Genomic DNA, 16,263 nt, shown 5'->3' with positions numbered 1-16,263 from the left:
AATTTTTACCAATTATGAGAACATAATTAATGAATATAGTGTTAAGTAAAGATAATTTCTTTTCCCATGTAATGGTCTATTTGAATAGTTTAATGATACTACTGTTAAATGAAACACTTAATGTTATTTTCATTATTAATTTTTGTTATTAAAAACAAAATTTTTACATATGCTTCCTATTGTGAAATATATAAATATAGAAGTATAATAATTTATATAGTTTCTAACTTAAAGTACCATATGAAAATAATAATATTTATTTATTACTACAATACAGGAAAAATGAGTTCAGGCAGACCAATCAAATGTGTGGTAGTAGGGGATGGAACAGTAGGAAAAACATGTATGTTAATATCATATACAACTGATAGTTTTCCAGGAGAATATGTTCCTACAGTGTAAGTATAATCTTTGTATATACTAAAATATTTTTTGATTATAATATAATATGAGTAACATATGTAAGCTGTGTGTGATTAACTCTTTGATGGTCATATATGACCAGCCATGGTTTCTGCTGTGACAGCATAGTGGTCATTGATGCATTTAACAGTGCACTATGTTAAAACACTGTGGCATTCCTGAGCAAAACATGTAATTGTGGCGTGGCCGTCAAAGTGTTAAATGATATTTAAAAAATATATTGGTGCTTTTAAATTTAATATTCATATGAATTTTTGTCATCCACTTTTTTCATGAAGTTGTGAAATGAGATAGTTAATATTAATAAGACAATTTTGGATATTTTTTTATTGTTTACAAGAAATAATTTATTCTGCATTATAATTCTTTAAATTCTAAAATCTTTTCAGAACTTGTAAAATATTTCATTTAATATTTAATTAAAAATTTTTTAAACATAAGTTTTATCATTTTTTATAGGTTTGATAATTATTCAGCACCTATGGTTGTGGATGGAATACCTGTTAGTCTAGGGCTTTGGGATACAGCAGGTCAAGAAGATTATGACAGGCTCCGTCCACTTTCATATCCACAGACTGATGTTTTTCTAATTTGTTTCTCAGTAACAAGCCCTTCATCTTTTGAAAATGTTACCAGCAAATGGTATCCAGAGATAAAACATCACTGCCCAGATGCCCCAATGATACTTGTTGGAACTAAAATAGATTTACGAGATGATCGTGAGACACTTACTGCCTTAGCTGAACAAGGTCTTAGCGCTATAAAACGTGAACAAGGACAAAAATTGGCAAATAAGGTATAAACATTTATAACTGTATAACAAAGTCAGATACAAGAAAATAAATTACAATAATTTCCTAACTGGTAAATAATTTTAAACATAATCTATAGATTCGTGCAGTGAAATATATGGAATGTTCTGCACTCACACAACGTGGTCTAAAACAAGTGTTTGATGAAGCAGTACGTGCTGTTTTAAGACCTGAACCCCAAAAACGCAGACAGAGAAGATGCATTATGCTATAAACAATAAATAATCAAGATTCAATATAGGTAAAATCACGTATAAACTGACAGACTGAAATTAATTTTCTCAGAAACAAACGGACAAAATATGAATGTTTTGAAAAAAGGAAGGTAGCAAACCATGCATTTTAATAAATTCCCCTGGCAGCTATAGTTTAATGCATCATAAATGGAGTACAATTTGCAGCTTGCGTTTTTTAAAAACAAGCTGTAAAATTAACATAAGACTAGAAACTAAATAAAAAAGTATGACATTATTATAATTTTTAACCAGTACTTAATGTTTAAATACATAAAAATAATTCCAAATTTGCATGTATCCCAGGTAGTGATTTCATACATTAATAATTTCATACATTAATGCACTAGTCATGTACTAACGTACTATATCTTATTGTTTGCTATTATTTTTTTCATAAAGCAACAATTTTCTAATTTGTAACATAATGATTTAATTCACGTTGAAACGAGAATAATATGTATTGCAACAACAATTTAGAATGTTGGATCTTAAAATTTTGGTCATAAAGCTGCCAGATTTCTAAATTTTTATACCTATGATAGTAAAAACATTCATTTAGTATACACATATGATAGATATAACAATCAATATACTAACAATTTTTATAAAATGTAAAATAGCATTATAGAATTATTTAAACAGACAGTGCCATAGCAACGAAGAAAAAATCAAATCAATGACACAAACATTTTTTATGTCAGTTCTAGACAATATATGTATGTATTTTTTAAATCTCATATTAGAAAACATTAAAAAAGGTGTAAAGGAATTGAAGAATCTCATAATAAGAAATATTTTGTATTTATCTTAAAATTTTTGATAAATATTGTGGTTTTAATATTTCTTTGTACTCTAACAGAAAAATAACACATTATGCATAAAATACTGCCAACAAATATTCATGTACGTTTTTTTGCAAATCTGATAGCTTTATATGGCACATTTTATTGTCTAGAATTTGAACATTCTTCTTGTAACTACATAATACAAAACATGTCGTAATGTATTATGTGTATATTGATATTTATTTTATTTTGACTATATACTGAGTAATCATACTCTAAAGAGAATTTATTACAAAAACACTTTAAAAATTTTTACGTCTGAAATTGTATTTCTGTTGTTGCATGTGGCAGATACAATTTTACAGATTGTTGCACTGGTGCAATCTGATTAATGAAAGGCTCTAAATTATTTTTCATAAAAACTGCGGAGTGTATTGTGAAAAGAATAATCAAAATATATATTGAATTATATAAGAAAATGTAATACCAGTAACAAACATATGGTGCAAAGTATGCCTATAATACAGAGAACATAGCACAATTTATTTTAAACAGTAACCATGACATTTTTAATCTTCCATTATTATTTTTATAAAATTCATTTAGATCAATCTTTGCATTTAAAAGGTTAGTAACAGATTTTACAATAATGAATACATCATAGAACAACTATTGTTTTTCTGCTTCTATATATAAAATTAAAACACATCCATACTTATATTTAATTTATTATTGTGGACTTTTTTTGTACTGTAACATAGTTCATTTATACTTTATAATAGTAAAACATATTTTGATAATATTACATGCTCTCTATGAAAGGACTCAATAAAAAAAATAGTGTGATGATAATTAACAAATATTCCATCACTTATGAACTTGCTATTTTTTTATATTTGGAAGAAAGCTTAGGATATAGAAAGATAGGACATGCGTGCCATATGCTTTCAAATTTATGAAAGAAATATTGAATATCATACTTTATTTGAACTTTTATTCAATGTGCATTTCGAATAAATTAAAAATATGTCAACATATTTAAAAAGAAAAATATTCCTAGTGTAAGTGGGGGTGAACTAAGAATGAGGCATATTAATGCTTGCTAAGTGTACATACTGTAGCATAGTGGTAACATGCTCTAAATTTCAATCAAATTTTAAAAATACTATAACTATGTTTGTTTTTTCTGACACATTTCAGTATGTACACAATCTATTATCAAATAAATTAATCATGTGATTGAAGTATAGAGTGTGTCGTAAAATGTTTGCAGTAAGCTTTTTACACTTTGTTATATGTGCTATGATCTTGAATAACACAGTTATTTTTGGTATCTTTTGCTGCAATATTTTATAAATTTATGTTTTAGTTAAGAACATACAACGTATTTGTAGTTCCTGCGTAAAACGATTGTTTTTTGAATGTTTGAAAAAGCACAATTGAAGATGACATTATTATTATTACTGTTCTACAACAGATTTAAGCCTAGAAATTTTTTATGTTATGTACATAACGTACATATACATATTACGTACATAACGTACGTAAATAATCAGATATCAGCAGCGTGTTATATAATAATTGTATGTAAAGTTTGCATTTATTGTAAGTAGTGCATTTATTTTACAGTTATTATTGAAGATAAAGTTTATCACACAAAAATTAATTGAAAATAAGGATAAAACAGAGCACAATTTTTAAAATAGTATTTAAATGATATTTAATTTTTAAGATTAATATGAGGAACTTTTTGCAGTATTACAATGTAAATAAAAATTTTAATCTTTACTCCAAAATTTACTACTTACACCTGAAATTTTTCTTATATACTACATTTAAATTAATATATATTTGCAATTTACTATAATAAGAATAATTAATCATAGCTTTATCTTAAGTGAGAAAAAAAGTTAAATTCAGGCAGCTAATATAAAATGTGCAAGTAAAATGTTTTTTAATATGTATATATGATATTTTTTTTAGCAAATAGGATCAAAGTTGATAAATATTTGCGTTAATAGCATAACTATGAATCTATACAGGTTGGTAAGATGAATTACACTACTTACAACTTGTGCACTTAATAAAAAGTTGATATTGATTTCTCCCTTTTTTAAAAACAAGAAAGTAACAGTAATGGATGCTACAAACCAAAGTTGAATGTTACTTCTAATGTAACACTTATAATCTTTATTACATATTATTGCATATAAGTATAGAAAAAAATGAATGTATGAACTGTAAAAATATTCTAGTCACCATGAATTTGATTTTATTTATAAATGAGAAGCGTTTTATTAAAATTTGTATTCAATTTACATCTAATTAATAAACATTTTTTATTGAAAGAAGGAAACAATCAAACTGAAATGATAAAGTGGAGGACATGAAAGTATTGATCTAATTTAAGATATTGTCAATTTAAGTAAAGCAGAATAAACCAAACAAGGAAGATAAGAAATCATTAGAATACAAATGTATGTACATGTATTAAGTAAATTTAATCGTCAGTAACTTAGAAACAACATTTATCTATTTTCTTAAAATTTCTGTAAAATTGCTAATTTCTGTACTAATAAAACAGCACAAGAGAACATTATATAAATACAGATATTTTATTTATATTCCACTCAATTAATACTAATAAAAAATTTTTACATAAATTATGTTATTATATTATATAACAGTTAAATTTTTATTAATAAAATAGTGATAGTCATTGTATTTTCATAAATGAACTCTTCTGCTGTTAGTACAAAAGTGAATACAAAGATAAAAATTGAAAAATTAATTTTACCTATCCTATTTTCTTATGAAAAATTGAAATTACAGTTGAATATTGAATAATAATCAAAGTGTAATTATATAAATGCATGTTCTACATACCACTGGGAAGCATTTATTTTTATTTATATGTATTTCAGAAAGAATTTCTTAAAATAAAGTACACACACAATGAGAAATACTTAATTTTTAGTCAAGATCCTCATTTTATAACTTAACTTTTTAAAATATCACATGATTGTATTAAAATATTTGAAACCAAAATTATCATAGAAGTTAAAGAATCTTTTACAAATGTAATACAATGAATAGACTAATTATATAAATAAATTGAATTATATGTATATGTATGTCTAACTCATATTTTTATTTTAATTATTTCAGTAGAATTTAAAATGCGAAAAACTTTTACACAAAGTAACTAGAAATCTTTAATGGATTTCAAATATTTAAATTGATTTCAAATATATTAAATAAGGATAGAATAAGCTAAAACAAAAATTAAGTAATTAAATGAAAACTTTTTATTTTATAGCAATATCATATTACAACTTATTTTTGGTAGGAAGTATCGTTTTATTTTATCATGGAAATTAATGGGTTGTTTTTTTAACAAATTTTTAAAGATAATATATACATAAAAAGCAAATACACATAAATAACTATGACTTCTCAAACCTGTTCAATTAATCTTTTAATATCTATTACATATATCGCTGCAAACATAACCTTTAGTCTTTAAAGTGTATATGTAATTTTAAACAATGTTACACAGGACAATTTGTAATATTATACGAAGGACAATATGTACAAATATGCAAATATCGTATGCATTAAAAAGTGTATCAAACTTAAATATTAAACGGTGTAATTTATTTCTGAATTGTTCATACCCGCAACAAAATTTGAATTCCATGTTATTTGTAAGATTCAAGAGTAAAGGAAACATTTCAAGAAAAGTAAGATAATTTTAGCACCCTTATATTTGCTAAATATTTAATAATTTTAATGATTGAAAATATAAAGCACTGTAGTAACCAAAGTTTAAAGTATTAATTTATATATACATAGAGTAAGATTGAAGATGAAGAATCTGATGAAGATGAAGAATCTGACGAAGAGTCTGATATTGATGTTGATGACTATTTAAATACAGATAAATCAAAGGTAATTGTAATTACAGTACCTTCCCTTCGATTGGATGCTATTGCTAAAGCTGGGTTTGGAATATCACGCAAGTAAGTTAATGTCGTTGTTGTTAAAATATTATTTAAATAAATGATGTATCACAAAGAAATGTTGAATATTCCAGATTGTACATATATATAAAATTTTGATATGCACAGTTTTGATATAAAACTACTTGTTATTATGAATAATCTTAATCAAAATGAAAAATTTCTTTATTTGATCTATTTCTCTAAAAGTATTTCTTTTTCTTTTTAGTAAACTGGATAAAGATTTTTACAATAGTAGCTTACGTGTAAATGGAAAAAAATGCTTTAAAAAAGGAATGATGGTATGATCTTTGATAATAAAATACATTTAAAATATCTAAAAATATTATTATATTAAAATAGAAATACATTTTATATCTTAACTATATAGGTACGTGTTGGAGATGAAATAGATCTCATTCAGAGACAAAGTCCTACAAATCCAAAGTTTTTGATAATAAATCGATGTACATTACAAGCAGTTACTGCAAATCCCGAAACAGATAGTATTAAAGTAAAATTAATTCAAAATAAATCTTTATTAGTTGAAAATTATAATGATAAGTGGAACAATAATGAATAATTGTATGAATAGTAAAAGTATATATATATAAAGTATATATATATAAAATTCATTTATATATAATTAATATGTACATAATTGATAAGTATGTAATAGGTTTATGTGTAATAGATTTTATGTATACAGAACAAATAAATTTTCAATAATACAAGAACTAAATTCACAAAGAAATTATTTATTAAAATAGTTCTATATAAAATACAGTTCTTGTATCTTACTGAATGTTCATTTTTGCTAGTGTACCTTCTATAATTTTATTACACTGAAAAAGAAATGTGCTCTTTGAAATTATATTTTAAAGTATATAAATTTTGTATCAAACTAAAGCAAAATACTATACTATACTTACATAAGCTACACAAAGTATTCCATTTGAATATAAGTTATTTAATTCTTTTAATACCTTAGTAATACTAGATGCATATTTAATTTTCTAGAAAAGAATAGTAATACATAAATTAATAAGATAAACAGCATTGAATTCTCAATAAAATGAAATATAAGATATTTACTTCCAAAACAAATATTGTATCATCATCATTTAAAAATGGTAAAAGTGCAAGTGCTAAATGATCTTGTTGGCACTGAAAACAATACTTTATGATGTTAGTGAAATTTAAGCCATGTACGACTGGACATGAATATAAAAGTTGTAAAGCTTCAATGCATTTTTCAATTTGTTCAGAGGTCGGATTTACATCCATTTTTCTGAAAGGTTCTGAAATTGTTACTTCCCATGCCAATAGATATCCATTAGAATTTACAATAATACTTATATTTCGTATTTGTAGTAAAATTTTTTTTAATTCATTAATCTGCAAATATAATAGGAATATATAAAATGTTATTTTTATGTATTCTATAAATAGTTTAATACGTGTTATTTACCATTAATAATTTAGCTAATTTAGTTAAATTTTTATCCCAGAGAGAATATTCATATATTTCAAAATCTATGCAAAGCTGTGCAATAATAACAAGTGTTTGCGATGAATAACTTTGTGTTTTCCATAAAATTTGTACAAGTTCATATTTAGGACATGTTTCAAATGTATTTATACTGTAACCTATTCCTAATAATTCTAATTTACTTATATATTTCAAAGATCTCATATAATTTCTGAAATATAATTATTTAAAAATATTAGTTGAGATAAAATATAAAATTTTTTTAATTAAAAATATAAAAAGATTAGAAAACAATTACCTGATTGTTTGGTAATCACGTTTAGTTAAATCTTCTAATTTAACAGTATCGACTATAGTTTGTAATACACGAAGAGCTCTATAGCGTGTTTCAGGACTATATTCTTCATTTTTTTCACCAAAACTTATATTTATAAGAAAATTGATTGACAATTCGAGGTCTCCATGTTCTAAAATGTAGCATGCTCTGAAAATGTATTATCGATATCTAAATATTTTACATATTACATGTAAAAAGAGAATGTTTTAAATATAGTGATATACCTCAATAAATTATCATCACAATTTAGAGTTGATTCGGAATTTGTTGTTACTGAAAATGTTTCTGTTATACTTTGATTGAATTTTATATATTTAGTATCTGGTTGTAACCACTCCTGTAATAATTCTATCCGTAGTTTAACCACATTGATAGAGAATAACTGACTGAGAGAATTAACAGCAGTATTTATATCAGGTCTATGATTTGTAACACGTTGATATCTTTGAGGTATACTTTCATCTGCATATAATTCACGAACTAATTTATTCGGGTTTCCGATTAATGACAAATAATTTTTGTTGTCTAAGCCATGTACACGTAAAACATGTTCCGATGTAAAACGTAAATATTTGAATTTTATTTTCTGAAATAGAGGCAACCACGATTTGATCATTAAAGTAATATATTAATAAAATTATAGAAAGCAAAATAAAAAATATATTTGTATAAAGTACATAAAAAATATACTTCTAGCATTCCTTCTTCAAACGTCGTAGATTTCTGGGCTGATAGCTGAGCATACTTATAACACTCTTCAATTGCTGCTACTTGATCAGCTCCTAATAATGCGATTATTTTATTTTGATTTATCAAGACATTTTTTCAGTAAGATATGTTTTTTAGCATAATGTAGTATATAAAATACCTGGTGGTGTATGATTGACAACATAATATAATGCTGCTGTACCATAATACAATGCATCTGGACCAGTCATTCTTTCTATACATCTTTTTATATCATCTAGTAAACTACTATTTTTTGAACAAAGAGACCATTTATCCATTTTGTGTTTATTCTTCCAAGCACACGTTACTTCTCCTTTTATGGCTAAAGTACATACAATATGAGGTTGTAATTTAAGAACAGGAGCAATATCTAACCATTTCTCATAAGTCTTTAAATTTAATTCAGGAGCTAAAAATAAATTAATAATAAAATATTAAAATAATTGTGTATGTTTTAGCATTTTATACAATTTAACTATTTATTAAAACATAGTAAATAATATGCAATGAAAGAATTTTACTTATAAGTTTCCATAATTCAACTTTAGGCAGAAAAGGTAGTCGCCATTCTGCAATAGGGGGTAAAGAAGTATATCCTGGGTTGAGATGCATCCACTCCTCACATTCTATTTGTGTAGCTAAACTATAAAAAACACATACATACATATATAGTATACCTAGTAGTACTACAGTCTACCCATATTCTTACCCAGTGCGAGTATAATTTTGTAAGAAACAAAAATAATTTCTATGTTCTGTATTTTTGTCCTCTATAAGGTCCATAAGAATTATAAATACTTCATAATAATAAAAATTTATCTGAAACGGTGAATTTACAGTTCTGAATATCAGATTATATTATTATATTATATTTATTTATAATATATTATATATATATTAGAATTATAACATTGGTGCATATGGTGTAACATACAGTACAATTAGATTTGTAACATTAGTACTTTCATACTTGCGATAAAACAGTTGTAACACTATTCTTTAAGGCAACTTTATCCGTGATATAAGTAGCAATCGTATTGCATTTTTTTCTTAATTCGTTTACTTCATTCTCATTAATATGCAATTCTAAAACCACAATCATAAAGATATTAAAAGTAAATGTATTGAAGTTTAATTTCTTTATAGCCTTTTACCTTTTTTTCCATCGTAATTATTTATATCTAATTTTGGGTTCCATGTTTTTACTACTGTTTGTAAATAAAGTAATAAACAATCTTGAATATCAAACCCAAAATCAAAGCAAAACTCTTGAAACAAAGGAACCATGTCATCATTATAGTTCATAATACGTTGTAATATTTCTCTCTTAATTGTAGCATCACTTGTTAAAAGTTCTGCAAATATTTTTTATAAGTATATTTTTTAAGCTCACACACATGTATATACATATGCTCATGTAAAAAAAGAGAATCAAATATGGTAAAAAGTGAATTAAAGTAATGAACTGATTTAGACCTTTATATGAGATTAAATATTTAGACAACTTTTGCGTCCAATAATGCAATATTTTATTATTTTTAAATGTCTGCAGACATGTTTGATTTCCTGTCAAATGAAAATATTCATATCCAAGTATTGTTATTCTTGAATGGCGAGCGTAATCTGGTTGAAATCTGAAAAAAGATACTTTTATATTATTATTGTATCTCTTATACATTTATATTAAAGTACTTACGATTTACAAGCAGAAGATATCCATTTACATGCTTCTGAATCAGACAACATAAACAAGCAAGATAAACTAAGCTGAAGATCAAATGACCGACTACATATTATTTTTTTTAATAATATCATTGAAAGATGAAAATATACTGATTTAATTTCTATTAATAAAGTATCACTTATATTTTGTATAATGCAAAAGTCGAAATATAATGTTTTAATAATCTGCAATAAGCAATAATCATTATGTTCCACTCTTAATTTCTTTATTTTATTGAGCAAGTTCTTCAAAGGTTCTTCTGCATTTGGCTAAAAAATTATATTATTTATTTTATACATTAATATCTCTCCAGAAAATATATTAACATTAATTACCTGATCATAATATTCATCAGTTGCATCACTTGATACGTGTTCTATATCTATATCATAAATAAAGTACAAAGTTTCCATTATATATATTCGTACATAAAATTAGGATCATTAATGAATTTTATTTTACCATGTTTTAATTTAGCAGTATAATTTCTCTGTATAGAGATTGCATTTTTAAATAGTGGTAGTAAAAATTCATCTGTTGCGATAGCTAAATCTTTATATATCGTATACAACTTCCATTGTGATCTTGATAATTCTTCATGCTTTATATCCACTGAATTCGAATCATATCTAAGATTTTTATTAGAGCACATTTGATATAAATTTGCCCATGTATACAATAGCAACATAGATTGTAATTCATCTAAATAAATCAAAATCAAAGATATTAAAATATACATTAAAATTATTAATATTTAAATAATATACATACCATCTGAACATACACATAATGCAGCAGAACTTAAGCTTTGTACTGTAACTGCAACATCTGTATCTCTTGTAATATCTTGCATAATAAATAAACATATTTTATGTATATATTGACATTCATGTGTCATTATATTTAATTGTCCTTCTTTGTATCTAAATAGGAATAATTACTTCAACAAAACTTAATATTATATGTTTGTATTTTTCATATAAATAAAATTTATTTACCTAATAAAATAATTTAATATGTTTATATTTTTTGTCTGCTCTAATAATGTAGATATTGCATCAATTCTTTGTAATTTAAGTAAGTCAGCAATCTTCATAACTTTTTTATAAGAGATAAATAAGTTTTCATCTTTCTCTATGTCTACTGAAATATTATTAAAAAATTGTAATTATAAATACTTAATCGTTGTAATTGTAAAAAGTATAAAATATAGAGAAAGATTATTTCATACCATCGCACAATCCCCTAACATAGTTTTGTAATATTTGCTTCTTTTTATCTTGATACTCTTCAAGTGTAACATTAATTTGAAAATCTTTCTTTAAAAAATACATTGATTTTATTTCATTTATACTATCAATAACGTTATTGCAATGATGTGATTGGATTTTACAGGTTTTTAAAAGCTTTTTTAACTGTAATTTCACCCACCCCAACATCTCAATGTGATGTACAAGAGACTCTGGCATGACCTGTATAATAAATATAAAGTTAAATAGTATGCCTGCACTTAAGAAATATAAAATATTTTTTTAATAAAAATTATAGTATTTCAATGTACCTTTAGCGTTAAACCAGCTCTAACGTAATTAACGATTTGTACACAACAATATACTAGAACGTCATTTTCTAAGGAACTTAATGTCTTGGTTACATTTTCAAAATTCCTGTAAGTTCATTTTTGTTACTAATTGATTTTGAAGAATTATTTTATGTTCTATGTTTGAAATATCTTACCCCCTAGTTAGGTGGTAATTTACACAGGATGAAAATGCTTTTTTCCTTGATAATAAATCATTTTTAGTTATTTGTTCAATATCTGATATCATGCTTTCATGGTTTTCTTTTATTATACAGCGTATTAATTTCTGAAAAATATTAGAATAACCATTTAACCCATTTAAATTGAAAAAATTTTTTTTATAGATAATTAGTGGAGCTTACTGACATTATTTATGCCAATGCGTTCATATCCATATTTCTTTAAGATAAGTTTAATTGGAACACAATTATGTTCCATTCTGATTTGGGATATTAAAATATGATCAAAATTATAACTTGTTTCTGTTAAAGTTACAATAGTTGAAGACCATGGAACTGTAGCTTTTTTCAGTACCTCTAATGTTTGTTGTAATTTAATCTGTAATTATAAATAAGTATGTGCAAAACCATATTATATTTCCACTTAACATATAAATATCTTTAATTATATATATCTCTATATATACCTCTACATCTTGAATTAAATCAATAATAAGAACAGCTTTTTTCTCCCATGGAGCTTCTTCACCTGACCACCAACTTTTAGAATTCCTTAAAGTTTTCTATACAGGTATAATTTTCATCAATATTTAATAAAATCTGATCAATTTTAATCTAAACATACCTGTATATACGAAGAAAGTACATAATCATTTTGCAGAGAATTATTCAACATGTATTGTTTTAGAAATGTATTTATAAATTCTTGGATTTTATTTATATGTATCTTATCCAGTAATATATATGAGACTTCCATAGGATCTCCAATATATGAATTGAGAGATATTGCTAATCTACAATTTTTATATTTTGATAAACTTATCTTTTTTAAATTATTTAAGCTTAAAAAATTATAACATTACCTATAATCAACTTTCAATTTTTGAATATCAGACATAGCTTGTATTAAAAAAACCAATTGTTTTAAATTGGAATCTTTGTTCAAACAATCTTGTTGAAAATATAACGAATGATGACTTTCTTCAAATTTTAATAATTTTATAAACTTTTCTGTAAAATCAATTCCAATCTGGGGCCATTCTGAACAATAAAACTGTTCAAATGATTTTACTTTTTTAATACCCCAGAGCATAATTTCACACATTGCATTAGGAACAAATGACAATAAACTGGGAATAAAGTGTGATAACCACATCCAAAGGGCAACTAAAGATATCTTCTCCGGAAGAATTGCAAATATATCTTTTACAATTTCTATGGATACATGTTTTATTATATCTGGAAGATGTCTTGTCCAAATCAAAGTAGCTGCTTCCATTTCTCCCTATAATAAAAAAATTTAATCAGTTTATTTGTGCTAGTTTATTTTAATTATTTATCATACTTTACCGAACTCAAATGTGTTTTGTATTCTTCCATCAAATTTGCTCGTGAAAATTTAATCCATTCATTCATAATATCTTCATCATAACATTCTACATTTCTTTGATAGCCCCAAATCATATGAAAAGTTTCTAACTTATGTAGTATATCATTAATCGAAGAAAGAAGATTTAAATATTTATTATCTTCCTAAAATCAATAGTATAAATGTACTTAACATGAAACACAGAAAAATTAATGCAAATATTATTACTTAAAAGATGCTTACAGCACTACTTTCTATTATTCTTGAACGTGCATACAAATTAATTTTCCTCATTTGTTTATATTCAGGTATAAGTGCTTTGCTACAACATTCTACCACATATTGCACATCTTTTATTTTATCAAATATATTAAAAAGCATGTCTAATTGAAAAGGACTAGAAGTATTTTTTGCCCAAGGTCCAAGTTGTGATAGGAGCAATGCAGCTTTTGCACAATAAATGGGATCTGTAGATAAATTAAATTTATATGCAAAAGCTTCAGCTGCATCAAATTGTTTTTTTCTCACTAAACGTTGTAACTGATATTCAGGAAGACTTTCTGATACAGCTTTTACTCTAACTGTATCTATATATTCATTATTGGTAAAATTATTAATTCCTTCCAAATATAAAATTATTTCATCATAAGGATCCATAATTTCGATAAGATATGTTATAGGTGGTACATTTATTTTAAACTTTTCTTGGAAATCTGAATTGAACAAAGAATTTAATTACAAACAAAAAGTTATGCACACAAATTATACACATAAAATTAACTTTTTATACCTGGATAAGAAAGCACATGTAACATATACGTAGTACAATCATTATCAGATGTTAACACAAGTATTTGGCATATACCATTATCATTATTTTCAATAATTGCAAAATCTAATATAGGTTTAGAATATACTTGTATACCAAGTAGAGTTTGAGGGCATATTATACTTAAAGTATAATCTGTACGTAAACATAACATTGCACTAAAATGATCAAAATCAGTATATTTTGTTAGGAACTGTTATAAATACATAAATAAAGTAATAAAATGATCCACTTTATTAAAATGTTATAAATACTTACATGTAGTTTTTTAAAAATTTGACTTTAATATAATTATAATGAAATGTATTAAAATTAATATGCTGTTCACTGGGCCACATAAATAACATATTTGAACATAACATAGCTATTGATACTTCTCTAGCTGTCATACTTGCAGTAGCATATATTACCTACATAATTCATAACATTAAAAATCATAAAAAATACAGACCAAGTTAAATATATTTTTATAGTTAAAATATATTTTTACACATTTAAGCATTGAAGTAGAAACATAACTTACCTCATCAGAGGAAATTCCTTTAAATAACTGTTCACATTTAATTTCTTTTGTTATTTCTTTTAGTGTATCATTAATACTAATCTCATTTATAAGAGCCAACTGAATAAGTTTAGGATTAAATTGTAATACTCTGAAATATGAAACTAAATTATAATATAAATTTCATAATAATAAAATTTCATAATTAGTTATATATTTACCTATAAATAGTTCCATTTTTTGTGGCAAGATATATATCAATATATTCATCAGATTTGTTTTGTAAAAACATTGCTATTATTTTATTTTCAGGTTTTGTTATATTTCTATATGTGAAAAGTGAATAATTTTATAAACGACATAATTTCAAAATGTAGCTATATAATATTATTTATATATGTATATATTTAGACTTACTTTGTAAAGATTACTTGTCCTTTATTTAATAAATGAAGACAATATAATGTTCCATTTGATAAAGCAACAAATAAAAATATACCATTATGAGAAATACAATAACATGTTATCAATAATTCAAAACTGACACTTAATAGTATTTTTTCACACGTTTCATTCTCGAATATGGTAATTGACTTATCAATTGCTATACAAACTCTTGAATATTGCACAGATGCTAAGATATTTGGTTCTCTTGATAACTTATAAACATAAAGAAAAGCATTTTATTCAATTTATCTACCTAACTCAAATACTATTTAAATTTATGCTTCTTATCAAAAATAATAAATTACAAATATATTAAAAAATTCTTTATGTCATATTAACTAATAAATTAAGATTATTAAATTAATAAATAATAAATAAAAAATAACAAAAAAACATTTACAATTATTTGAAAACGTTTATAAAAGTAGTTGCAACCGTTAAATTTAAATTTATTGAAATTTTTTACAATTAAAATAAAGTTGATATTAAATACCTTTCCAGTCGATTGTATTGTTGCAAGAGTAGAAGTTTCATATAATGAACCATTATTTTCTGCTACCGTTCTTACCCCAAAATTTACAGTTTCTTCTTCTCTATCAAATCCTGAAACCACTTCATTCCATAGCGCCATTTTACCCGCGAATATTTATGAAATGCGTTACAGCTGCGCAGGATCACTACATATGTATACCACATGATCACATATACATATATTGTATTGTGCGCAGAATTCATGTCGGATGACATCTGTAGGTGAATGAAAAAATTTATTGGAACCTAGTATATAACCTTAAAAAAATTTTTGTGGAAGTATAAA

At 24.6% G+C, this 16,263-nt stretch overlaps 3 protein-coding genes and 1 long non-coding RNA gene across 5 annotated transcripts; 2 read left to right on the top strand and 2 right to left on the bottom strand.

The window, feature by feature from the left end:
- Positions 1–151: 151 nt before the first annotated feature.
- Positions 152–1,493, bottom strand: LOC139990005 (uncharacterized). The gene is made up of 2 exons (XR_011800462.1): positions 1,353–1,493; positions 152–1,118 (listed from the first exon to the last, which is right to left on the bottom strand). It is a non-coding gene; the product is annotated as an uncharacterized lncRNA (long non-coding RNA).
- On the top strand, positions 283–4,861 carry Mtl (Rac family small GTPase Mtl). The gene is made up of 3 exons (XM_072008785.1): positions 283–398; positions 883–1,219; positions 1,315–4,861. Exons 1-3 carry the CDS (start codon positions 283–285, stop codon positions 1,447–1,449), a joined length of 588 nt encoding a protein of 195 aa, XP_071864886.1. The 3' UTR covers positions 1,450–4,861.
- Positions 4,862–5,512: 651 nt separating this feature from the next.
- LOC139990000 (uncharacterized) lies at positions 5,513–6,996 on the top strand. The gene is made up of 4 exons (XM_072008784.1): positions 5,513–5,999; positions 6,112–6,278; positions 6,487–6,559; positions 6,649–6,996. The coding sequence occupies exons 1-4, from the start codon at positions 5,805–5,807 to the stop codon at positions 6,838–6,840; spliced, it is 627 nt and encodes a 208-aa protein (XP_071864885.1). The 5' UTR covers positions 5,513–5,804; the 3' UTR covers positions 6,841–6,996.
- Rod (kinetochore component rough deal) lies at positions 6,996–16,215 on the bottom strand. 2 transcript variants are annotated; one of them, XM_072008765.1, is made up of 33 exons: positions 15,940–16,215; positions 15,417–15,658; positions 15,221–15,325; positions 15,021–15,150; positions 14,756–14,907; positions 14,459–14,655; positions 13,912–14,381; positions 13,650–13,832; positions 13,163–13,584; positions 12,925–13,093; positions 12,767–12,862; positions 12,487–12,678; positions 12,276–12,406; positions 12,100–12,205; positions 11,770–12,010; positions 11,537–11,681; positions 11,310–11,461; positions 11,001–11,240; positions 10,874–10,920; positions 10,512–10,807; positions 10,292–10,449; positions 9,970–10,170; positions 9,786–9,901; positions 9,525–9,634; positions 9,337–9,458; positions 8,955–9,224; positions 8,777–8,868; positions 8,311–8,672; positions 8,048–8,233; positions 7,729–7,960; positions 7,353–7,655; positions 7,190–7,273; positions 6,996–7,102 (listed from the first exon to the last, which is right to left on the bottom strand). In XM_072008765.1, exons 1-33 carry the CDS (start codon positions 16,075–16,077, stop codon positions 7,055–7,057), a joined length of 6,138 nt encoding a protein of 2,045 aa, XP_071864866.1. In that variant the 5' UTR covers positions 16,078–16,215; the 3' UTR covers positions 6,996–7,054. The 2 variants fall into 2 exon arrangements, with proteins under 2 accessions (XP_071864866.1, XP_071864867.1); XM_072008766.1 differs by lacking the exons at positions 6,996–7,102; positions 7,190–7,273; positions 7,353–7,655; positions 7,729–7,960; positions 8,048–8,233 and having other exon boundaries at positions 8,534–8,672; positions 8,764–8,868.
- Positions 16,216–16,263: the final 48 nt, after the last annotated feature.

Source organism: Bombus fervidus, chromosome 8 (assembly GCF_041682495.2).
Source record: "Bombus fervidus isolate BK054 chromosome 8, iyBomFerv1, whole genome shotgun sequence".
In the NCBI taxonomy this organism is placed as follows: domain Eukaryota; kingdom Metazoa; phylum Arthropoda; class Insecta; order Hymenoptera; family Apidae; genus Bombus; species Bombus fervidus.
This window is presented reverse-complemented; position numbering and strand designations above follow the sequence as displayed.

Bases quoted from the DNA above. Each gene is read 5' to 3' on its own strand.
- Mtl (XM_072008785.1), top strand. From the start codon at position 283: ATGAGTTCAGGCAGACCAATCAAATGTGTGGTAGTAGGGGATGGAACA. The intron at 399-882 runs GTAAGTATAATC...CATTTTTTATAG, and splicing joins GGAGAATATGTTCCTACAGT to GTTTGATAATTATTCAGCAC. The intron at 1,220-1,314 runs GTATAAACATTT...CATAATCTATAG, and splicing joins GACAAAAATTGGCAAATAAG to ATTCGTGCAGTGAAATATAT.
- LOC139990000 (XM_072008784.1), top strand. From the start codon at position 5,805: ATGTTACACAGGACAATTTGTAATATTATACGAAGGACAATATGTACA. The intron at 6,000-6,111 runs GTAAGATAATTT...ATATATACATAG, and splicing joins AAGGAAACATTTCAAGAAAA to AGTAAGATTGAAGATGAAGA. The intron at 6,560-6,648 runs GTATGATCTTTG...TTAACTATATAG, and splicing joins GCTTTAAAAAAGGAATGATG to GTACGTGTTGGAGATGAAAT.
- Rod (XM_072008765.1), bottom strand. From the start codon at position 16,077: ATGGCGCTATGGAATGAAGTGGTTTCAGGATTTGATAGAGAAGAAGAA. The intron at 13,833-13,911 runs GTAAGCATCTTT...TATTGATTTTAG, and splicing joins GAATAATAGAAAGTAGTGCT to GAAGATAATAAATATTTAAA. The intron at 9,225-9,336 runs GTAAAATTCTTT...ATTTATTTTTAG, and splicing joins TGAATTATGGAAACTTATAA to CTCCTGAATTAAATTTAAAG.